This window comes from Nerophis lumbriciformis, linkage group LG19 (assembly GCF_033978685.3).
Source record: "Nerophis lumbriciformis linkage group LG19, RoL_Nlum_v2.1, whole genome shotgun sequence".
Lineage (NCBI taxonomy): Eukaryota > Metazoa > Chordata > Actinopteri > Syngnathiformes > Syngnathidae > Nerophis > Nerophis lumbriciformis.
In genome coordinates, this window is record NC_084566.2 from 1,895,504 (window position 1) to 1,920,889 (window position 25,386).

General features: G+C 42.5%; 1 protein-coding gene across 2 annotated transcripts in view; it reads right to left on the reverse strand.

Annotated features, from left to right (window-relative positions):
* Window positions 1–1,743: 1,743 nt before the first annotated feature.
* The window catches only part of camsap2b (calmodulin regulated spectrin-associated protein family, member 2b), a 102,787-nt gene continuing 79,144 nt past the window's right edge, over window positions 1,744–25,386 (reverse strand). Inside the window, exons 13-22 of one of the 2 annotated variants that reach the window (XM_061979744.1) lie at window positions 24,027–24,237; window positions 22,328–22,511; window positions 21,534–22,182; window positions 19,392–19,528; window positions 15,852–16,066; window positions 15,681–15,780; window positions 10,475–10,540; window positions 5,771–5,877; window positions 5,591–5,709; window positions 1,744–2,967 (exon numbers count right to left, since the gene is read on the reverse strand). In XM_061979744.1, the coding sequence (XP_061835728.1) occupies window positions 2,668–2,967; window positions 5,591–5,709; window positions 5,771–5,877; window positions 10,475–10,540; window positions 15,681–15,780; window positions 15,852–16,066; window positions 19,392–19,528; window positions 21,534–22,182; window positions 22,328–22,511; window positions 24,027–24,237 (2,088 nt within the window). In that variant the 3' untranslated portion in view covers window positions 1,744–2,667. The remainder of the gene's footprint in view (window positions 2,968–5,590; window positions 5,710–5,770; window positions 5,878–10,474; window positions 10,541–15,680; window positions 15,781–15,851; window positions 16,067–19,391; window positions 19,529–21,533; window positions 22,183–22,327; window positions 22,512–24,026; window positions 24,238–25,386) is intronic. The other variant, XM_061979745.1, reaches the window with a different exon arrangement.

Here is a 25,386-nt window from a genome sequence, read left to right on the forward strand (position 1 = left end):
TCAATAAAAACATTAAAATGTTTACAATGTCCAACGCTCCAGGCGTTACCCAAATTCAACACTGTGGATACCAAAACCATGAATTATGAATAAGAATCAAATGGAAAAACATGTATTGGTGTACCGTGCAATAACTACCAGACGGTACAAATTACATAAGTGCAACCTTTCTATATGACACAAATATCAATTAATGAGGCTCCAGCACCCCAACCCTGAAAGGGACAAGCGGTAGGAAATGGATGGATGGAAATGTATTATAATGATAATATTAGTTATTAAATGACAAATTATATTGCAATTATGACCACATTTACATTGGAAGCCTTTATTTTTTCTATTTCTTATGTTGTTTTTTCTTTTCATGCTCGGTTGTACAAAATCCAAAACCAGTGAAGTTGGCATGTTATGTTAATTGTAAATAAAAACACAATACTATGATTTGCAAATCCTTTTCAACTTATATTCAAATGAATAGACTCCAAATACAAGATACTTAACATTTGAACAGGAAAACTTTATTTTTTGCAAATATTAGCTCATTTGGAATTTGATGCCTGCAACGTGTTTCAAAAAAGCTGGCACAAGTGGCAAAAAAGACAGGGAAAGTTGAGGAATGCTCATCAAACACTTATTTGGAACATCCCACAGGTGAACAGGCTAATTGGGAACAAGTGGGTGCCATGATTCACAAACAAGGATGGGACGAGGGTCACCACTTTGTGAACAAATGCCTGAGAAAATTGTCCAACAGTTTAAGAACAACATTTCTCAACCAGCTATTGCAAGGAATTTAGGGATTTCACCATCTATGGTCTGTAATATCATCAAAAGGTTCAGATACTCTGGAGAAATCACTGCATGTAAGCGGAAATGCCCGTGACCTTCGATTCCTCAGGCGGTACTGCATCGAAAAGTGACATCAGTGTGTAAAGGATATCACCACATGGGCTCAGGAACACCTCAGAAAACCACTGTCAGTAACTACATTTGGTCGCGCCATCTGTAAGTGCAAGTTAAAACTCTACTATGCAAAGCGAAAGCCATTTATCAACAACACCCAGAAAAGCCACCAGTTTTGCTGGGCACGAGCTTATCTAAGATGGACTGATGCAAAGATTAAATACTAATGATCAAAAGCTGTGGGCTGACGAGTCCACTGTGGACGTCGTGTCCTCCGGAACAAAGAAGAAAAGAACCATCCGGATTGTTATAGGGGCAAGGTTCAAAAGCCAGCATCTATGATGGTATGGGGGTGTATTAGTGCCCAAGGCATGGGTAACTTACACATCTGTGAAGGCACCATTAATGCTGAAAGGTACATACAGGTTTTGGAGCAACATATGTTGCCATCCAAGCTGTTATCATGAACGCCCCTGCTTATTTCAGCAAGACGATGCCAAGCCACATGTTACAACAGCGTGGCTTCATAGTAAAAGAGTGCAGGTACTAGACTGACCTTCCTGAAGTCCAGACCTGTCTCCCATTGAAAATGTGTTGTGCATTATGAAGCCTAAAATACCACAATGGAGAGCCCGGACTGTTGAACAACTTAAGCTGTACATCAAGCAAAAATGGGAAAGAATTCCACCTGAAAAGCTTCAAAAATGTGTCTCCTCCGTTCCCAAACGTTTACTGAGTGTTGTTAAAAGGAAAGGCCATGTAACACAGTGGTAAAAATGCCCCTGTGACAACTTGCTTGAGTGCATTTTAAAGTGTTAAAGTGTAATGAGACACCATGACTGCTGAATGCTGCTGCATTTTATTAAAGCTGAAATACTAGAGGCGAAAAAAACAAATACAAGAACCGTTAAGCATATTTAGTCAAAGGGAAAAAAACAACAATATTATGATTGCCTCATCATTCTTACTCCATCCTCACATTTAACGTCCTTGATTGAACACGCTGCTTCATCAGGGCACACCCCATCATCTTTAAATGTTGTTACAAAAAATACTTTACTGTATGCCAAAATATATCTGTACAGTGTTGATGCATACTCAGATAACTTTTTTTTTTTTTTTTTTTTAAAGTAACATTAAAGTCAACTGTGAAGTGCTAATAGTGTTTTTGTAACATTTCTGTACAGTCAGGGTCAAACAAGATGCACAATAAGATGGCATGGGTCCATTGCACAAGAAGGGATCTCTTATTTTTGGGATGTTACGGCACGATAAATGGCCCCAAAATGAGGATGTACTAAAGATGTTAAATTAGAAGAGCTACCCATAGGCTGCTAGAAGGTGACTTGCCGTTATGTACAAATAAAGTCAAGACATTTAGTATATAATGAATAAATGATAAATAAAGAGTCTTTTCCTGGTGCTTCTCAGCGACAGATTGAAGATACTCAATAATGGCAATCACTCTTCTTGGCACTTGACAACACATAAACATTGCAACAGTCTTAAAACGCCCGGATAGCAGCACAAGGTGAATAATACATCTGATCCCAGATCAGATCTAACCTGGACCCAAACTTTTTGAACAGGCGCTGACAAAATGACAAAAAACAAGCATAAGGCCACACATGATCAACTTATGAAACCACGCGGCCTCTTTAGGAGGCGGGACATTCACTTCAGAGGCATTGATGGCCTATGAATGTCTGATTTGGCAGGTGAGGAAACACGGGTGTCCATTTGTATCTGCCAAATCTGATAGTGCTACTTCATGTGCATCTTTTTGGGCGTCCCCTGCTTCTTGCTCTGCCACAGGTGGCTCGCAATAGTGACGGCGTCCACGCTGGCGGACATGGTTTTGGCCGGGATCTGACTAAACTGCTTCCTGTCCGAGTTGTACTTGTAAAGGCCCTCGATCATTTTGGCCGTGATGGTCTTGGGTCCGATGCCGACCAGTCGTGTGATCTCCTCCGTCTCGGGGCAGTAGGCGTACACCGACCTGAACTGGCAACCGGAGTCGCGGAACAAGACCAGGAAGTTATTGGCTTCGGATTTTTCCATTTCCTGCAGAGGAAGAAAACAATTAAATGTCATTGTTGTGGTGCAAACTTAATTTTTTCATTAATGTTACAACACTAATGTATCATCCAAGCCTGTTTATGACCACCAAACATCAGAAAAATGAGGACCTGTGATGTTTTTAATCTCCTAACCCCAAAACCAGTGAAGTTGTGTAAATGGTAAATAAAAACAGAATACGATGATTTGCAAATCCTTTTCCACCTATATTCAATTGAATAGACTGCAAAGACAAGATATTTATTGTTCGAACTGAGAAACTAAACGATTTTTTGCAAATAATCATTAACTTAGAGTTTAATGGCAGCAACACATTGCATAAAAGTTGTCACAGGAGCATTTTTACCACTGTGTTACATGGCCTTTCCTTTTAACAACGTAAACGTTTGGGAACTGAGGAGACACATTTTTGAAGCTTTTCAGGTGGAATTCTTTCCCATTCTTGCTTGATGTACAGCTTAAGTTGTTCAACAGTCCGGGGTCTCTGTTGTGGTATTTTAGGCTTCATAATGCGCCACGCATTTTCAACGGGAGACAGGTCTGGACTACAGGAAGGCCAGTCTAGTGCCCGCACTCTTTTACTACGAAGTCACGTTGTTGTAACACGTGCAGAATGTGGCTTGGCATTGTCTTGTTGAAATAAGCAGGGGCGTCCATGAAAAAGACGTTGCTTGGATGGCAACATATGTTGCTCCAAAACCTGTATGTACCTTTCAGCATTAATGGTGCCTTGACAGATGTGTAAGCTACCCATGCCTTGGGCACTAATACACCCCCATACCATCACAGATGCTGGCTTTTCCGAATTAATGCGCGTAGAACAGGAGTGTCAAAATCATTTTCACTGAGGGCCACATCGCAGTTATGGTGGCCCTCAGAGGCCCGTTTGTAAGCAAGAATAATTTATGAAAATAAATAGGGATTCACCTCCATCCATCCATCCATTTTCTACCGCTTATTCCCTTTGGGGTCGCGGGGGGCGCTGGAGCCTATCTCAGCCTCATTTTATACAATTGTTGGTCCTGTGATGAGGTGGCGACTTGTCCAGGGTGTACCCCGCCTTCCGCCCGAGTGCAGCTGAGATAGTCTCTAGCACCCCACAGCGACCCAGAGAGGGACAAGTGGTAGAAAATGGATGGATGGATGCCTATGCATTTTATTATAAAAAAAAGATAAATAAATAAAAAAATCTTAAAAACTGGCAGCTCAGTCGCCAAAATTTTGCTGTCAAATTTCAGGTGTTTTTTCAGCATATTACTGTAAATGGAAAAACGGTACTATAGTTTTTTTACGGTAAAATTCTGGCAGCTGAGGTGCCAGTTTTTTACCGTAAAATTTATTGTAATTTTTATAGTGTACAATTTGATGTAAAACTTGCTCTGATATCATAAGTCAAGCAGATATTTATCATTGTTATTTTAACTAATGAATTGAAATGTGTATATTTGTTGCATTATTAGATGATAAAGTTGAAAATATATGCAACGTTTGTGAGAAAAGATAAAAAATACTTCTTTGACGTGTATTATTTCAAAACTTTCGCGGGCCACATAAAGTGATGTGGCGGGCCAGATCTGGCTCCCGGGCCTTGAGTTTGACACCTGTGGCGTAGAAGATTAAGAAGGAAGAGTACAAGAATTTTGGCTCTGGCAGTTATACGGGACAATTTGCCTCGATGTCTGCTTGAAGAGCGTGTTTGCAGTGAGTGGTAAAACTTTCAGGTGAGTTCCAAAAACATATTTTCGCCTGTTTTCTGCTCCGTTGTCAACTATTCATTTTGTAACCGTCAATTTTGGTGAATAATTATGACGCTTATCGCTTTTTGGTGAATGCGACCCCAGCATTGAGGACACATCACATATACAGTACAGGTTAAAAGTTTGGACACACCTTCTCCTTATTCAATGCATTTTCTTTATTTTCATAACTATTTTTGTAATTGTAGATTGTCACTGAAGGCATCAAAACTATGAATGAACACATGTGGAGTTATGTACTTAACAAAAAAAGGGGAAATAACTGAAAACATGTTTTATATTATCATGTCTTCAAATAGCCACCCTTTGCTCTGATTACTGCTTTGCACACTTTTGGCATTCTCTCGATGAGCTTCAAGAGGTAGTCACCTGAAATGGTTTTCACTTCACAGGTGTGCTTGAAGCTCATTGAGAGAATGCCAAAAGTGTGCAATGCAGTAATCAGGGCAAAGGGTGGCTATTTTGAAGAAACTCGAACCTAAAACATGTTTTCAGTTATTTGACCTTTTTTTGTTGAGTACATAACTCCACGTAGTTTTGATGTGACAATCTACAATGTAAATAGTCATGAAAATAAAGAAAAAGCATTGAATGAGAAGGTGTGTCCAAACTTTTGGCCTGTACTGTATATCTGATTTATTTCCACATACGAAAGAGGCCTGGGTCAGATATGAAAAATTTGGAATTGCACTGTTCACACATCAACAAATCCGATACAGGTGGGCAAAAAAATCTGAATTGACCCGCAGTGTAAATTCCAGCATTAGCTAGATTACCTTCCAATGCACTTTTGTGGAAACTTAAATGGTTGAAAAACAGTATAACATGGGACCTTTCAAACCACAACATACATCGAGGATCTTGTTCTTCTGCCCTTCGTTGACCCTTCCGGCCAGGCAGCAGTGAGCCAAAGCATTCTGAATGATGTGCTTGTTGGACTTGGCGCTGGGCTCCTTGTAGAGTTTCGGTCCTGCATTGCAACAATAAAGTGTCAAAGCAATAAAAGTACGTGCATGAAGACTGTTTCATACCTGTGTACTCGGTGTTGGAGGAAGTGGTCGATTCGTTTTCCCAGTCCTTCTCTCCGTTGCGACTACCAGCAGAGGGGCACGAAGAAAACCCCTCTGCAGAGTCGGGCCTGCAGACAGAAACAGACAAACCGATGTTAGCTTGCATCACATTGTCTGACAGAGAAAGCTACCGGTACTGTATATTCAGCCAAGCAAAGCAAATGTGCCGCCATGGCTTCTGTGAGGTTGTGAATTGCAGCCAGCATTGAAAGGAAAGCAGCGAGCGACTGCAGATGAAAGAATGGGAGAAATAAATGAAGGAACCAAATAGTACTGGTGCTGTGTTCAATTATAAGCAGAATGATCACGTGAATGACAAAGTAGAGCCACAGTACCTAAAGTAGTGCTGATATACAAAACCCAAAACCAGTGAAGTTGGCACGTTGTGCAAATGGTAAATAAAAACAGAATACAATGATTTGCAAATCCTTTTCAACTTATATTCAATTTAATAGAATGCAAAGACAAGATATTTAATGTTCGAACCGAGAAACTTAATTTTTTTTGCATCAGTCCATCTTAGATGAGCTCGGGCCTTCTGGGTGTTGTTGATAAATGGCTTTCGCTTTGTATAGTAGAGTTTTAACTTGCACTTCCAGATGTAGCGACCAACTGTAGCTACTGAAAGTGGTTTTCTGAAGTGTTCCTGAGCCCATGTGGGGATATCCTTTACACGCTGATGTCACTTTTTGATGCAGTAACACCTGAGGGATCCAAGGTCACGGGCATTAAATGTTGGTTTTCAGCCTTGCTGCTTACGTGCAGTGATTTCTCCAGATTCTCTGAACCTTTTGATTATATTATGGACCGTAGATGGCGAAATCCCTAAATTCCTTGCAATGGCTTGTTGAGAAATGTTGTTCTTAAACAATTTGCTCATGCATTTGTTCAAAAAGTGCTGACCCTCGCCACATCCTTGTTTGTGAATGACTGAACATTTCATGGAAGCTGCTTTTGTACCCAATCATGGCACCCACCTGTTCCCAATTAGCCTGTTCACCTGTGGGATGTTCTAAACCATCCATCCATCCATCTTCTTCCGCTTATCCGAGGTCGGGTCGCGGGGGCAGCAGCCTAAGCAGGGAAGCCCAGACTTCCCTCTCCCCAGCCACTTCGTCCAGCTCTTCCCGGGGGATCCCGAGGCGTTCCCAGGCCAGCCGGGAGACATAGTCTTCCCAGCGTGTCCTGGGTCTTCCCCGTGGCCTCCTACCGGTCGGACGTGCCCTAAACACCTCCCGAGGGAGGCGATCGGGTGGCATCCTGACCAGATGCCCGAACCACCTCATCTGGCTCCTCTCGATGTGGAGGAGCAGCGGCTTTACTTTGAGCTCCCCCCGAATGACAGAGCTTCTCACCCTATCTCTAAGGGAGAGCCCTGCCACCCGGCGGAGGAAACTCATTTCGGCCGCTTGTACCCGTGATCTTGTCCTTTCGGTCATAACCCAAAGCTCATGACCATAGGTGAGGATGGGAACGTAGATCGACCGGTAAATTGAGAGCTTTGCCTTCCGGCTCAGCTCCTTCTTCACCACAACAGATCGATACAGCGTCCGCATTACTGAAGATGCCGCACCGATCCGCCTGTCGATCTCACGATCCACTCTTCCCTCACTCGTGAACAAGACTCCGAGGTACTTGAACTCCTCCACTTGGGTCAGGGTCTCCTCCCCAACCCGAAGATGGCATTCCACCCTTTTCCGGGCGAGAACCATGGACTCGGACTTGGAGGTGCTGATTCTCATCCCAGTCGCTTCACACTCGGCTGCGAACCGATCCAGCGAGAGCTGAAGATCCTGGCCAGATGAAGCCATCAGGACCACATCATCTGCAAAAAGCAGAGACCTAATCCTGCAGCCACCAAACCAGATCCCCTCAACGCCTTGACTGCGCCTAGAAATTCTGTCCATAAAAGTTATGAACAGAATCGGTGACAAAGGGCAGCCTTGGCGGAGTCCAACCCTCACTGGAAACGTGTCCGACTTACTGCCGGCAATGCGGACCAAGCTCTGACACTGATCATACAGGGAGCGGACCGCCAAAATCAGATAGTCCGATACCCCATACTCTCTGAGCACTCCCCACAGGACTTCCCGAGGGAAACGGTCGAATGCCTTCTCCAAGTCCACAAAGCACATGTAGACTGGTTGGGCAAACTCCCATGCACCCTCAAGGACCCTGCCGAGAGTATAGAGCTGGTCCAAAGTTCCACGACCAGGACGAAAACCACACTGTTCCTCCTGAATCCGAGGTTCGACTATCCGGCGTAGCCTCCTCTCCAGTACACCTGAATAGACCTTACCGGGAAGGCTGAGGAGTGTGATCCCACGATAGTTAGAACACACCCTCCGGTTCCCCTTCTTAAAGAGAGGAACCACCACCCCGGTCTGCCAATCCAGAGGTACCGCCCCCGATGTCCACGCGATGCTGCAGAGTCTTGCCAACCAAGACAGCCCCACAGCATCCAGAGCCTTAAGGAACTCCGGGCGGATCTCATCCACCCCCGGGGCCTTGCCACCGAGGAGCTTTTTAACTACCTCAGCAACCTCAGCCCCAGAAATAGAAGAGCCCACCACAGATTCCCCAGGCACTGCTTCCTCATAGGAAGACGTGTTGGTGGGATTGAGGAGGTCTTCGAAGTATTCCCTCCACCGATCCACAACATCCGCAGTCGAGGTCAGCAGAACACCATCCTCACCATACACGGTGTTGATAGTGCACTGCTTCCCCTTCCTGAGGCGGCGGATGGTGGTCCAGAATCGCTTCGAAGCCGTCCGGAAGTCGTTTTCCATGGCCTCCCCGAACTCCTCCCATGTCCGAGTTTTTGCCTCCGCGACCGCTGAAGCCGCACACCGCTTGGCCTGTCGGTACCTGTCCGCTGCCTCAGGAGTCCTATGAGCCAAAAGAACCCGATAGGACTCCTTCTTCAGCTTGACGGCATCCCTCACCGCCGGTGTCCACCAACGGGTTCTAGGATTACCGCCACGACAGGCACCAACTACCTTGCGGCCACAGCTCCAATCAGCTGCCTCGACAATAGAGGTGCGGAACATGGTCCACTCGGACTCAATGTCCAGCACCTCCCTCGTGACATGTTCAAAGTTCTTCCGGAGGTGGGAATTGAAACTCTCTCTGACAGGAGACTCTGCCAGACGTTCCCAGCAAACCCTCACAATGCGTTTGGGCCTGCCAGGTCTGTCCGGCATCCTCCCCCACCATCGCAGCCAACTCACCACCAGGTGGTGATCGGTTGAAAGCTCCGCCCCTCTCTTCACCCGAGTGTCCAAAACATGAGGCCGCAAATCCGATGACACAACTACAAAGTCGATCATGGAACTGCGGCCTAGGGTGTCCTGGTGCCAAGTGCACATATGGACACCCTTATGTTCGAACATGGTGTTCATTATGGACAATCTGTGACGGGCACAAAAGTCCAATAACAGAACACCACTCGGGTTCAGATCCGGGCGGCCATTCTTCCCAATCACGCCTCTCCAAGTTTCACTGTCGCTGCCAACATGAGCATTGAAGTCCCCCAGTAGAACGAGGGAATCACCCGGGGGAGCACTCTCAAGTACTCCCTCGAGCGAATCCAAAAAGGGTGGGTACTCTGAGCTGCGGTTTGTCGCGTAAGCGCAAACCACAGTCAGGACCCGTCCCCCCACCCGAAGGCGGAGGGAAACTACCCTCTCGTCCACCGGGTTGAACTCCAACGTGCAGGCTCTGAGCCGGGGGGCAACAAGAATTGCCACCCCAGCCCGTCGCCTCTCATTGCCGGCAACGCCAGAGTGGAAGAGAGTCCAGCCCCTCTCGAGAGAACTGGTTCCAGAGCCCTTGCTGTGCGTCGAAGTGAGTCCGACTATATCTAGCCGGAACTTCTCAACCTCGCGCACTAGCTCAGGCTCCTTCCCCCCCAGCGAGGTGACGTTCCACGTCCCAAGAGCTAGCTTCTGTAGCCGAGGATCGGACCGCCAAGTGCCCTGCCGTCGGCTTCCGCCCAGCTCACAATGCACCCGACCTCTATGGCCCCTGCTATGGGTGGTGAGCCCATTGGAGGGGGGACCCACGTTGCCTCTTCGGGCTGTGCCCGGCCGGGCCCCATGGGGACAGGCCCGGCCACCAGGCGCTCGCCATCGTGCCCCACCTCCGGGCCTGGTTCCAGAGGGGGGCCCCGGTGACCCGCGTCCGGGCGAGGGAAATCTGGGTCCTTGGTTTTTATTCGTCATGGAGGTCTTCGAGCTGCTCTTTGTCTGATCCCTCACCTAGGACCAGTTTGTCTTGGGAGACCCTACCAGGGGGCATAAAGCCCCCGGACAACATAGCTCCTAGGATCATTGGGACACGCAAACTCCTCTACCACGGTAAGGTGGCAGCTTATGTTCTAAACATAAGTGTTTGATGAGCATTCCTCAACTTTCTCAGTCTTTTTTGCCACTTGTGCCAGCTTTTTGGAAACATGTTGCAGGCATCAAAATCCAAATGAGCTAATATTTGCAAAAAATAAAGTTTACCAGTTCGAACGTTAAGTATCTTGTCTTTGCAGTCTATTCAATTGAATATAGGTTTAAAAGGATTTGTAAATCATTGTATTCTGTTTTTATTTACCATTTACACAATGTGCCAACTTTACTGGTTTTAGGGTTTGTACTACGTAGTATTACTACTGACCTTTGCTTTCTTTCTTTAGGGGAGTTTAGAAAGAAGGGGAAATGAGGAGAAGCTACTTTATTGCCTCTGAGGGAAGCATGCAATAGAGGGAAAAGACAGAGCTTTGTAAAATTGGAAACAACTCCAGCATATCAATCATTGAAAAAGGCAGCAATATTGTATGTAGCCCATAATTCACATACACAGTATTTTTCGGACTCATAGGCGCACTTAAAATCCTTTCATTTCATTTAAAAAAATCGCCAATGCACCTTATAACCCGGTGCGCCTAATGTACGTATTAATTCTGGTTGTGGTTACCAACCATGAAGTGTTACCAGTAGATGGAAGTCACACATAAGAGATACATGTGGACTGCAAGTTGGACGCCTGTTCAATAAGTGACGCTAGGAAGTACTGGAAAGCAAGCTAGCAAAGTCAAAACTTTGATGTTTCATTGAGAATATAGAACATTACACACTCAAAAGTTTTTCAAAATGGGATAGGCTCCAGGCACACCCGTGACCCTAAGAGGGACAAGTAGTAGAAAATAGATGGATAGATAGTTTTAGTACGATTATGGAAAAAATACAAAGCCGCATTGCGTTATGGAAGGCGGAGCATTATGGCTACCGTCGTCAGGCGTACTGTGCTTCAACATACAGGTATTATTATGGTGTGTGTATAAGGATCCCAAAATGGCACCTATTAGGAGACATATTATCTGGTGTTTTGTTTCGCAATATTATGCAAAACCAACTTTTCTTACCTATTGGTTCCTAATGTTGTGTATTTGGGATTTGCTTTAAGGCCTACTGAAACCCACTACTACCAACCACGCAGTCTGATAGTTCTTATATCAATGATGAAAGTGCAATTTTAAATTTTGCGCGAAATATCCTGCTGAAAATGTCTCGGTATGATGACGCCTGCGCGTGACGTCACGGATTGTAGAGGACATTTTGGGACAGCATGGTGGCCAGCTATTAAGTCGTCTGTTTTCATCGCAAAATTCCACAGTATTCTGGACATCTGTGTTGGTGAATCTTTTGCAATTTGTTCAATGAACAATGGAGACAGCAAAGAAGAAAGCTGTAGGTGGGAAGCGGTGTATTGCGGCAGGTGTTGTGCCGGATAACGCACCCCCGCCGTAGAATGCACCCCCTGACTGTTGTGCCGGTTAACACAGCCGGTGTTTCATTGTTTACATTCCCGAAATATGACAGTTAAGCTTTACCATTGGCCTGTGGAGAACTGGGACAACAGAGACTCTTACCAGGAGGACTTTGAGTTGGATACGCAGACGCGGTACCGTGAGTACGCATGCAGCTGCGGCTTCCAAACAATTGATCGCTTGCCCGTACGTGCGTGCCGCTATGTGCATGTCAGGTACGTAACTTTGGGGACTTTGGGGAAATATATGTCCTGTATGAACTTTGGGGAGGTGAACGGTACTTTGGGCTGTGGGATTGAGTGTGTTGTGCAGGTGTTTGAGTTGTATCGGCGGGTTATATGGACGGGATGGGGGAGGTGTTTGTTATGCGGGATTAATTTGTGGCATATTAAATATAAGCCTGGTTGTGTTGTAGTTAATAGAGTATATATATGTCTTGTGTTTATTTACTGTTTTAGTCATTCCCAGCTGAATATCAGGTCCCACCCGCCTCTCACAGCATCTTCCCTATCTGAATCGCTCCAACTGCCCTCTAGTCCTTCACTCTCACTTTCCTCATCCACAAATCTTTCATCCTCGCTCAAATTAATGGGGAAATCGTCGCTTTCTCGGTCCGAATCGCTCTCGCTGCTGGTGGCCATGATTGTAAACAATGTGCGGATGTGAGGAGCTCCACAACCTGTGACGTCACGCTACTCGTCTGCTACTTCCGGTACAGGCAAGGCTTTTTTATCAGCGACCAAAAGTTGCGAACTTTATCGTCGATGTTCTCTACTAAATCCTTTCAGCAAAAATATGGCAATATCGCGAAATGATCAAGTATGACACATAGAATGGACCTGCTATCCCCGTTTAAATAAGAAAATCGCATTTCAGTAGGCCTTTAAGTCCTGAAAATGTTTGCGTGTCCGACATTGTAGTCTGCGCCGCAGTCATTAAGCTCCTTGTGTTTCTCTTTGTTGTGGGGCATTCATCCTCCGCTGTTGTCATTTGTAAAATAAAGTAGCGTACAGTTCTAACTTATATTTGTCAGTAGCCTCGCTATGGAAGTGCGAAAGAATGCCAGTACAACAAAGATGACGGGGAAAAGACGTCATCCTGAAGACACGGTCAGAAAGTGGCTTGAAGATGATCTGTAAAACATCATCTATGCAACATTTTGACCAAAGAACCACCATTACATGTTATGTAGACCACAAGGAAGTCTTTTACATGTGGAAAAAAAAATCCTAATATGACCCCTCTAATGCGCCTTGTAATTCGGTGCGCCGTATGGTCTGAAAAATACAGTACGCAAAGATGATCTACAAAGCCTATATGCTGAGGCTTGCATCTTTTAAATGAGCAAAATAGAGAGTGCAATCCATTTAGTGTGTCTGTATTCATGTATTTGCAGAATATATGATTATTACGGTCGCTCTTTTCGCATCTACATTTAGCACTATAGCACATATCTAAAGACTATTCTAGTCTATGTGCGTGTCTATATTTTTGGACAGTCAAAATTAAACTTCACTTTATTGCTGCTGGATGACTTCAGGGGCTAATTTAAAAAATTCAATTGATTCGTTTTGGTTGCTGCTGGCATTTTTTTAATGGTGTTAAGTTTTTTCATAAAGGAAATATTTTATTATATCCTACATGAAAAAAACGTCTTGTAATGCATTTTTTTCATTTCCTCCCAGAGCGCACTTTCAACAAGCTACAAATAGCTTCTGTTGTCTAGACCGCGCTTCTATATAGCCGAGAAAAGGTGGTATGTATTATATTTGTGTTCTGCAAATAACATGACAAAATGTCACAGGTTGGACCATGTGATGTCATAAATGTGGAGGGAAATGAGTGTCTCCATGGGGACAGCCGCTATTCTATAAAACCTCATTTAAATAGGGCGATCTGCACCACTTTTGCACTTGTTATCAATTGTACACTATCAATTACTTTTGACAAATTTTGGAAGAAAATAGCCTTCTAATGCATTTTCACCAATGTCCACTGCAGAGGACGCTGGTTCTCAAGAGGATATACTGCACATCACCTCTCCAATTATCACCTGCTTTTCAGTTTTGTATAATTAGACAGCATTTACGTAACTCGCTCGGAAATAGGAGTTTAGAACATTCAAGCGCAGACCTGGGCAAATAAAGGCCCGGGGGCCGCATGCGGCCTGTTAAGCTTTTCAATCTGGCCCACCGGACATTCCCAAATAAAAATGTTTTAGATGTTTAAGACGGAAAGTGTAGCTGCCATTATGATGTGCAGTGATGTCTTTAAATGACCGTAAGTCTTGAACCATACAAAGTATTTCAATGGTTGGAATCTGCGCTTTTGCATGATATACTAGTTACTATAGTCATCTAAGTCACAGCAGCTCAGACGAGGCACCAAGCAGTGTGGGTGGGGAGCGTTTCCACAGAGTGTTTCCAGAGCGGCCAGCCTGAAATACGGGTTTCAGGGACAGACGCGGTAAGAGATTTTTACAACAAAGTTCTAAAGCTTAGTGATTTATCACATATATCAGATTGTCGGTGTTTTTTTTTTTTTTACCCTACGCGTTCATATTTCACTGTCATACTTGCCAACCCTCCCGAATTTTCCGGGAGACTCCCGAATTTCAGTGCCTCTCCCGAAAATCTCCCGGGACAACCATTCTCCCGAATTTCTCCTGATTTCCAGCCGGACTTAAGGCACGCCCCCTCCAGGTCCGTGCGGACCTGAGTGAGAACAGCCTGTCGTCACGTCCGCTTTTTCTCCATATAAACAGCGTGCCGGCCCAGTCACATCATAACATCTACGGCTTTTGGAGAGTTCACAACTGCCCACACAACAAGAAGGAGACGAAGCAGAAGAACGAAGAAGAGACAGTCATGGCGACGACGAGTGACAGAGAATAGAACGAGGATGGACAATTCAACCCTAAACTCACTCCTTTCCTGCAAATTCAATTTCACAGATGCTGCCCGTAATAGAGTGATCTAAGTTGTTTGTTGCCATCTCCTGGTGAATGTTGGGTATAGTGTTCTGTGGTTACTTTTTGGTTGGCCAACGGTTTACGTTGTATTGCGCACCCTGACGGCAAGTGTGGGAGTCAGTTCTGAAGTATGAAGTAAAGAGACGTAACTTCTTCACCTCGCCTGGTTATTGACTCCAACCCAGAATATTACACTGCCCACTCCTTCAAAGGCTGTGCTACTGGCTGCAAAGCATTGCACTTTCAAATACAACAATGAGTAGAGGAGTGTTATGTGTGTGTATATGTGTAAATAAATGAATGAACACTGAAATTCAAGTATTTATTTTATTTATATGTGTATGTATATATATATATATATATATATATATATATATATACATACATATATATATATATAATAAAATACATAAATATATAGCTAGAATTCACTGAGTCAAGTATTTTTTATATATATATATATATATATATATATATATATATATATATATATGAAATACTTGAGACCCCCAATCTCCCGAATTTGGAGGTCTCAAGGTTGGCAAGTATGCACTGTGTTTGTTGCATTTTTGTTGCGTTTCGCTTGATTGTAAAATATGTGGATGGAGAGGGGGTGTGACGTTCATATGTTGTCAATATTCAGTGTTTTATAGTTGATATTGTAAATCCCACATTCTTTATTTTCATGTACATTCTGGGTGTCTCATTCAGTCAAAAAGTTTACAATTCCATTCCGTTTTTTCAGGCAGTCTGTCATAAAGTTTTTAGCATTCAATCAGACATTATTTTGAGGTTTTGTATTAGTGTTCCTAAAAATAGATATACGGCCCCCAGACACATTTTCTTATCTAAATTTGGCCCCTGAGTCAAAATAATTGCCCAGCCCTGTTCTAGCGGGTTCTCTCATACATTTGAAAATAATACATAAAAAGATTTACACATAGTCTATAAATTAATATTTTGATAAATGCCTATCACTAATAGGTATGAAATAAAGTGTAAGTAAATCAATGTTGTTGTTTTTTTTTACCAAAAAGCACAACAAAGACTTTTCAACAGGAATGTCAGAGTGACGTCCTCACCTGTACGTCTTCTTGTTATCTGCATGGTTGCTGTCATTGTCAGTCAGATTCAAAGAGGCCAAAGAAACACTGGATACCGAGTAGCCTCGAGGACGCACGCCTGCACACCCACATCACTTAGGTTAGGGATGACTGCACATCATTGCATGTGCTGTGATTGAAGGCCCGCACCTGATAATCTCACGGGGACAGCCGAGGACTCCATGACGTCCCTGTGGATGGACTTGGGTCGAGGCTTCTTCTTGAGGCTTCCGCATCGAGGCTTGACAACTTCATTCATGTCCTCCATCAACTTAAGCTGCTTCCTCCTTAAATACTCGTTCCGGATGTATTCCTTTCTTGCCTTCTCCTCGTCCTTTTTCAGCTGTTCTTCTTCTGCTTTCAACCTAGAGGACAAGATAACACAAGATATAAAATCTACAATCTAAAACATGTGTGTGTGTGTATGTATATAGATACATACATACATGTGTGTGTGTGTGTATATGTGTATATATATATATATATATATATATATATATATATATATATATATATATATATATATATATGTATGTGTGGGGGAAAAAATTCACAAGACTATTTCATCTCTACAGGCCTGTTTCATGAGGGGGGGTTCCCTCAATCATCAGGAGATTTTAATGGGAGCATTCACATACCATGGATTATATAGGGCACAGAGTGGGTGGGTACAGGCTGGTGTAGGGGCGTGGTGATTGGCTCATGTGTTACCTAGGAGGTGTTTCCGTCTGTGGCGGCATGCTGTTACAATTTCGCTGCGCTTGTTGAGGGATGACAGGTCTGGCCGGTAAATAATAAACAGTTTTTCTTTCAAGCATAGGTTGCATCTTTTATTACCACTATTGTAAGGTGTGCTGGATGCAAGAATTTGCCATGTTATTGAATATTCAACATTATTGTCTTTGAGGTCCCAAATGTGTTTGCTGAGTTCTGTGGTATTCCAAAGACAACAACCTAAGAAAAGTATTCAACAAGAACAACATCAAATTGAGCTACAGCTGCATGAACAATATACGACAAATCATCTCAAACCACAACAAAACAATTGCAAATGAGCCGTCGGCCCCCGGACAGAGCGACTCCAAAACCAACAAAGGTTGCAACTGTCCAAAGAAACCTGATTGCCCTCTCAACGGGGGGTGCTTACAAACATCAGTTGTCTACCAATCTAAGGTAACACGCAAGGACATTAACACATCCGACACATATGTAGGATTAACTGAAGGAGAGTTCAAAACCAGATGGAACAATCACAAGGCTTCTTTCAGGAACCAAAACCTGCGGAATACCACAGAACTCAGCAAACACATTTGGGACCTCAAAGACAATAATGATGAATATTCAATAACATGGCAAATTCTTGCATCCAGCACACCTTACAATAGTGGTAATAAAAGATGCAACCTATGCTTGAAAGAAAAACTGTTTATTATTTGCCGGCCAGACCTGTCATCCCTCAACAAGCGCAGCGAAATTGTAACAGCATGCCGCCGCAGACGGAAACACCTCCTAGGTAACACATGAGCCAATCACCACGCCCCTACACCAGCCTGTACCCACCCACTCTGTGCCCTATATAATCCATGGTATGTGAATGCTCCCATTAAAATCTCCTGATGATTGAGGGAACCCCCCCTCATGAAACAGGCCTGTAGAGATGAAATAGTCTTGTGATTTTTTTCCCCCCACACATACATATATTGCGCTCTACTACGGTATCGAGCACTATTTTTTGGATAACCTTATTAAGACATATATATATATATATATATATATATATATAAAACAGACATGTTCATTACAATATGTAATATGTTTTATATACACACTGCAAGTATATATATAATGTAGTAACAGACACCTTCATAACAATATGTACTATGTACAATATACACACTGCAAGTATATATATAATGTAGTAACAGACACCTTCAAAACAATATGTACTATGTACAATATACACACTGCAAGTATATATGTAATGTAGTAACAGACACCTTCATAACAATATGTACTAAGTACAATATACACACTGCAAGTACATATATAATGTAGTAATAGACACCTTCATAACAATATGTAATATGTACAATATACACACTACAAGTGTATTTATATATATATATATATATATATATATATATATATATATATATATATATATATATATATATATATATATATATATATACATACATATAGAGTACAGGCCAAAAGTTTGGACACCCCTTCTCATTCAATGTGTTTTCTTTATTTTCAGGACTATTTACATTGTAGATTGTCACTGAAGACATCAAATGTGAAGTGAAAACCATTTCAGGTGACTACATCTTGAAGCTCATGGAGAGAATGCAGAGAGTGTGCAAAGCAGTAATCAGAACAAAGGGAGGTTATTTTGAAGAAACTACAATATAAAACATGTTTTCAGTTATTTCACCTTTTTTTGTGAAGTACATAACTCCACATGTGTTCATTCATAGTTTTGATGTGACAATCTACAATGTAAATAGTCATGAAAATAAAGAAAACGCTTTGAATGAGAAGTGTGTCCAAACTTTTGACCTGTACTGTATATATATATATATATATATATATATATATATATAATTGTGTGTGTGTATATGCTAGGGCATAAGTAACATAATTACAGTCACTACGTATCTTACAGTAATGTCGTCAGCATGTATTACTCCTCGCAATTTGAACATGGACGATTATGGAATCGATTAGTAAACGTCAATAATCGATAATCGATTTATTTATTGTAAATAAAGTACTGCAGACGGTTCTAAAATTTGGCTGACTGCAGCAAGCCACTTCACTGAGTGATCCGACCAGCTCCTTTATGGTCCGGTTTTGCACACATTTTCATTAATTTAATAAATGTGAGAATTGTTTCTTATTACAAATTAATTGTTTTTTCAAAGTTTCAATTGATAAACGCTTATTTAGTGAAACGAAAAGAAATTTAAAACGGCATCAATATACATAAATCAAAGGTCCATCAATAATCAATTTTTAATCTAATCGTAGCTCTTGAATCGTAATCGTAATCGAATCGTGAGGTGGCCAAAGATTCCCACCTCAATTGACATCTATAGCTGTATTTTGATAAAGACGGTAAAAACACACATACTCTCAAACAGCGCGTGCAACAGCAACAAACATGGCGGTAGACGCGAAGTTAAATCATGAAATGCAACCTCACCCGAGCCAAAACGATGCATATTTATCCGGGGGAGTCTTGTTACCAATGTCTTTGACCCAGTCACACACAAATAAGTTGTAGACCTCCTGACTTTTCCAAGTTTTCATCGGTTTTGTTGTGTGGAATGATGTCTGGAGCACACGATAGTTCAATTTGTTTGTTTGGAACTCCACCGACAAATAATCCTTCATCACTCGACAAATCTTTTTTTTTTGCTAAAGTAGAGGGATCCATTCCATTGCATAGTTTGATTTTTTTACTCAAATGTGCTTTTTGCAGGAAGATATGGGCCCCCTTATGTACTCAGATGCTTGCTGTACAACAGCCAGCTTAGCTTGGTTGACCACCACTGGTTTTCACTTACGGGAAGAAATCACTTGACGGAAAAGTAACACAGACCTATTGTCATATAGTAATATATCTAATTATGCTCATACTTCTCGAATGGTTTGAAATAAAAATATAATAATAAGGAGACACACCGTGCTGCTTCCTTTTTCTGCTCCTGGTCCAGCTCTTGTTGTTGCTTCTTCTCTTGTGCCTCCTTCTCCCTCCTCAGCCTCTTCTCCAGCAGAGCTGCTTTCTTTGTTGCAATGTCCTCATCCCCTTTTGCATCATCCTGGGGGGGGGGGGGGGGGGGGGGGGGGGGGGGGGGGGGGGGGGGGGGGGGGGGGGGTGATCAGAATAGTATTGAGCATGATAGAGATGCCAGAAAAAAATAAGCCTCAGTTGATGTCATGTTGTTCTTCTTTCGAGAGCAAGCTCGCTGAGACTGAATCAACAGCACCTCTGCTGGTTGCTGCCAGGTACTGCACCCCTTTTGTCTCAGTTGCTTTATGAGACATTGTAGATTTAAAGCGGGGGTCAGCAACCCACGGCTTTAGAGCCGCATGCGGCCCTTTTGCGCCGCCCTAGTGGCTCCCTGGACCTCTTTTAGAGATGTGTGAAAATGGAAAAAGATGAAGAAAAAAATTATTTTTTTTGTTTTAATATATTTTCTATAGGAGAACAAACATGACACAAATCTTCCTAATTGTTAGAAATCCCATTGTTTATGTTATACATGCTTCACTGATGAGAGTATTTGGCTTTGTCCTACTAATTTCAGCGATCCTTGAACTCATCGTAGTTTGTTTACATGTACAACTTTCTCTGGTGCTGCCACAGAAAGACGTGTTGTATGCCACTCCTTCTTTGTCTTATTTTGTCCACCCTTGTGCATTCACCTTTGTGCGTGAATGCACAAAGGTGAGCTTTGTTGATTTTATTGATATGCTGGAGTGCTTATCAGGCATATTTGGTCAATCCATGACTGCAAGCTAATCGATACTAACATGCTATTTAGGCTAGCTGTATGTACATATTGCATCATTATGCCTCATTTGTAGGTATATTTGAGCTAATTTCATTCCCTTTACTTATGTCCTCTGAGTATTTAATTTATATTTGTATGTTAAAGTTAAAGTTATGTTAAAGTACCAATGATTGTCACACACACACTAGATGTGGCGAAATGTGTCCTCTGCATTTGACCCATCCCCTTGTTCACCCCCTGGGAGGGGAGGGGAGCAGTGGGCAGCAGTGCCGCGCCCGGGAATCATTTTCGGTGATTTAACCTACAATTCCAACCCTTGATGCTGAGTGTCAAGCAGGGAGGTAATGGGTCCCATTTTTTTTGTAGTCTTTGGTATGACTCACAACCTACCGATCTCAGGGCGGACACTCTAACCACAAGCCCACTGATTAGCTCTCATGACACATTATCTGTATGTAATATTGGCTGCATTTTTGAGAGTTGTTTGTGTGCCATGTTGTTCCAGACCACAGCAAACGTTACCTAGCTTGCAAAGATTGCAGTAAATCCATTAGAAGAAGACAGCCTGACGTTTCCCTTAACTTGGACACACACATATATACCTTTGGCCATTCTGAGCCAGTCATTTCCAGATGTTATCGCATCTTGTGAGAAGCCTCCATTTTACTAATGGTTTCCAATGTTGCAAAAATGTGTAGAGTAAAAATCAAAATACAACATTTCTGTCAATGAAGATTTGCGTCAGCCTTTGATAGTAGGCTAATATAACAAATATAGACACTTACATCATGTGTTGCCTTCCTTATAACACTTATATAAGGCTTTTAATTTTTTGCGGCTCCAGACAGATTTTTTTTTTTTGCATTTTTGGTCCAATATGGCTCTTTCAACATTTTGGGTTGCCGACCCCTGATTTAAAGTAACATTGCTAACCTTCTGTCATCGCACAGCTCTTGTGTCTTTACGATTAAAGCCTACTCATCAGTCTGGCCCAGATTGATGTATTGTCTGTGATCAACTCACGGCTCACCACACACATCTGTGCATATGTTGTGCCGAGCTCGCACAGTGTGGGATTCTTCCCCTCAATGCCTCCTGCACAAAAGGACTATACGGCTTTAGACAGTGTTAATAATGAGGATATCGCTCGTGATTTCACTTCCAAAGAAGCTCCCAAACTAGGTGCCAATGAGTGTTACAATGTAATACACAGCACATCTCATTAATGTCAAACAAAGATCTTAATCAACTCATTAGATGATATAACATTGACCTATTAGTAAATAAACAAGAGTTTGCTCCAACTTACCTTAAAGAAAAATCCACAGCACATCTTCTGGCCGTCTCCGGTTTCTCCACCTGCCTCCCGAAGTTGGCTCTCTGCAGGCCATAGTCCAGACATCGTCACCTCCACCAGTTCTCTCCTGTCCTGAGGGTCTCCTTGCACCTTGCTGCCTTGGATCTCAGACGTCGGCTGACACAATACCTCTGAAGTTCTTGATTGGTTGACGTTCCTCGTCGAAGCTTCCTCAGGCTCAGCTGAGTCTTTGTCTCTCTCCTTGGTTGTGGGGGTGCCTGCACCCTTCTTGGCTTCATCTTTGTCCTTAGTGTTTTCTTTGCCCTCCTTAGTCTCCAGGCTTTTGCTAGTCCCGAATCCCTCGTCGTGACTCAGGTATGCAAACGAACTGGTGTGTGTTTGGCTGGAGGTAAACCTCCTCAGTCTCGGTATGCTGTCGACGGATGTAGGGGTGTTGAGCATTCGGCTAATAGGCGTGATCTTCAGATCGTTGGGCCGTGGAGTCCGAGGTGTTCTGGCGTGGAAGGAGGCCGGACGTCGCTTGATGCCGGCAGAGGGTCGAATGGGAGGGTTCACAGAGCCGGACGAGGACAAGACAGGAGACAAGGAACCCACTGATCCTCGGCCTGAGACACTGCTGCTACGCAACATGCGGAGCTGCCTGGGAAGGGAAAACGCAGACATGATGATAATATTTAAGCTGCGTTCACACTCGGTCTTTATAGCAGAGCAAACCATTCGTTTTAACCAAACCAAACCTAATGACTAATGATGGCCCCTTTTCACTCTGTAGCCCTTTGGCCTACCTGTGTGGGGATGGAGCAGGGGGAGGAATGACCCAGGCCTGTTGCTGTTGGTCTCTCATAGTCATGATCCGCTCCTGCTGCTGAGCCAGTCGCTGCATCTCTGTCTGCAGGAAGCCTAGTGACGAGTTCAGCCTGTCGATAGAGCGAGTGTACTCGGCAAGGTCTGTTTCCCCTGGCGTCGTACCTGCGTCACAATAAATAAGTTTGATGAGACACTATTTTATTTGACATGTGAAACCCTGAAGGTAAAATAACACTGGGAAAAGGACAACTTTGGGCCATAACCGCTCAATCTATTGAGATCTGATACAGAAGCTTTAATTGAGAGCGTCTGCCAGTGGATTGCCAATTAAACCACCCAGTTATGTTTTATTTAAAGGGGAACTGCACTTTTTTGGAATTTTGCCTATTGCTCACAATCATTATAAGAGACAAGAACACACTCCTTTTTGGGGGGAGGGATTTTAAAGATAATAAAAAATGCTTGCAAGATGCGGCTAATGTAGTCAAAGACCTCTAAAACGACTTCAAAACCCTCCAACGTTTTGTATGCACCACAAGTATATATATAATGTAGTAACAGACACCTTCATAACAATATGTACTATGTACACTATACACACTGCAAGTATATATATAATGTAGTAGCAGACACCTTCATAACAATAAGTAATATGTACAATATACACACTGCAAGTATATATATAATGTAGTAACAGACACCTTCATAACAATATGTAATATTTACAATATACACACTGCAGGTATATCTATAATGTAGTAACAGACATCTTCATAACAATATGTAATATGTTTTATATACACACTGCAAGTATGTACATAATGTAGTAACAGACGCCTTCATAACAATATGTACTATGTACACTATACACACTGCAAGTATATATATAATGTAGTAACAGATACCTTCATAACAATATGTACTATGTACAATATGCACACTGCAAGTATATATATAATGTAGTAACAGACACCTTCATAACAATATGTAATATGTACAATATACACACTGCAAGTACCCAACTTTGGATAAGCAGAAGAAGATGGATGGGTGTTTTTAATATCAGAGTAATTAAAACGGATAGACAATAGATAATATTTCTTAGCTGATCTAGTCTGCTTCATTGACATACATTATCTTAAAATTATAACTCCTACATTGTCTAACTTGCAAATTTCAGAATTATATACCCCTGTAAAAGACAAATGTCCAATGCAAAAGATGCTGGTTCTAAGGAGGTTATGCTTGTCCAGTGTTTGAGGACACCTGCTGGCTCGCCTGTCCAAATATTGACATTATCCTCCTGAAAAACAGTGTCCTCTGCAATGGACATTGGCGTTTTCCCTAATCGTTTATTCTTTAATGCAGTGGTTCTCCAACTTTTTTCACCAAGTACCATTTTATAAAACACATGGCTCTCCAAGTACCACCATATTGACCAACATTAAAATACAATAGCGTAGTAGGCCTAAATATGAATTAAAAACAAGGCAGAGGTTTTATTTAACAAGTATATTTAATATTGTGGCCACAGTAAGATTTACCCACAATAACACTGTGTTTGAATGTTTTGGTATACCACTAGATGGCACCCGTGTACCACTGGTGGCACGCGTATCACAGTTTGAGTTTAATGTATAACTATTTGGATCGATAGATTACGATTTGTTTGCTTACCTCCTCCATCTTCACAGGGAGATTTGGGAGCAGCGCCATCAGGCTTGCATCTCTCCGCCCTCTCCATGCTGCCTTGGCAGCTTTCTTTTGGCGTCGAAGGCGTTCCTTCAGAGCGAGGACTGAGCGGGCTGGTCACTCCTTTTCGTCTCACTACATTCAAAAAGGCTGTTCTGCCCATCTTCTGGCGATGGCGAGTGAACGCTTCCTCCACCTAGGAAGACATGGTGCGACTTTTACATGTGAGGACTGTGTCAATTTGGACTACCCTATTTTCTGGACCATAGGGCGCACTGGATTATAAGGCGCACTGCCGATGAGCGGGTCTATTCAGGTTTTTTTCATACAAAAGGCGCACCGGATTATAAGGCGCATTAAAAGGGTCATATTATGATTTTTTCTCAATGTAAAAGACTTCCTTTTGGTCTACATAACATGTGATGGTGGTTCTTTGGTCAAAATGTTGCATACATTGTAAAAAAAAAAATTCCTATTTTATGGTTCATTTACTCTAAATTTCTCCTGTAATTTTTCTTTTTTTTTTTAAAAAAGTTTATTAAACTGTAGAATTGAAGACATTATCTGTAAATAAACAATCCGCCTGTTATTTTAAGTAATATGCCAGTAATGACAAACTATGTATATTTCTATTTTTTTACAGAAAAATACCAAATTAATTATACAGAGCATTTTCTGTTTTCTTAAATTACTTTCAAATTCATGTAAAATTACAGTAATTATATTTCATTAAATATGTAGCTTGTTAAATAAAAGTCTATGTCCATACTAACAATCTAACACAGAGGTGTCAAACTCAAATACAGAGTGGGCCAACATTTAAAACTGAACAAAGCCGCGGGCCAAGATTGAACAAATGAACCTTTAACGTACTCTACGAGCTATCGTCACGTCCGCTTTTCATCCATTCTAACATCGTTCAGACCCAGTCACAAGATATGTGCGGCTTCTGTACGCACACACAAGCGAATGCAACACATACTTCATCAACAGCGATACAGGTTACACTGAGGGTGCCAGTATAAAAAACTTTAACACTGTTAGAAATATATACGCCACACTGTGAATCCACACCAAACAAAAATGACAAACACATTTCGGGAGAACCTCCGCACCGTAACACAACATAAACACAACAGAACAAATACCCAGAATCCTTTGCAGCACTAACTCTTCCGGGACGCTACAACATACACCCCCGCTACCACCAAACCTCCCCCCCACACACACACACCTTGTAGCGTCCCGGAAGAGTTAGTGCTGCAAAGGGTTCTGGTTTGGTGTGGATTCACAGTGTGGTGTATATTTCTAACAATGTTAAAGTTTTTTATTCGGCTACCCTCAG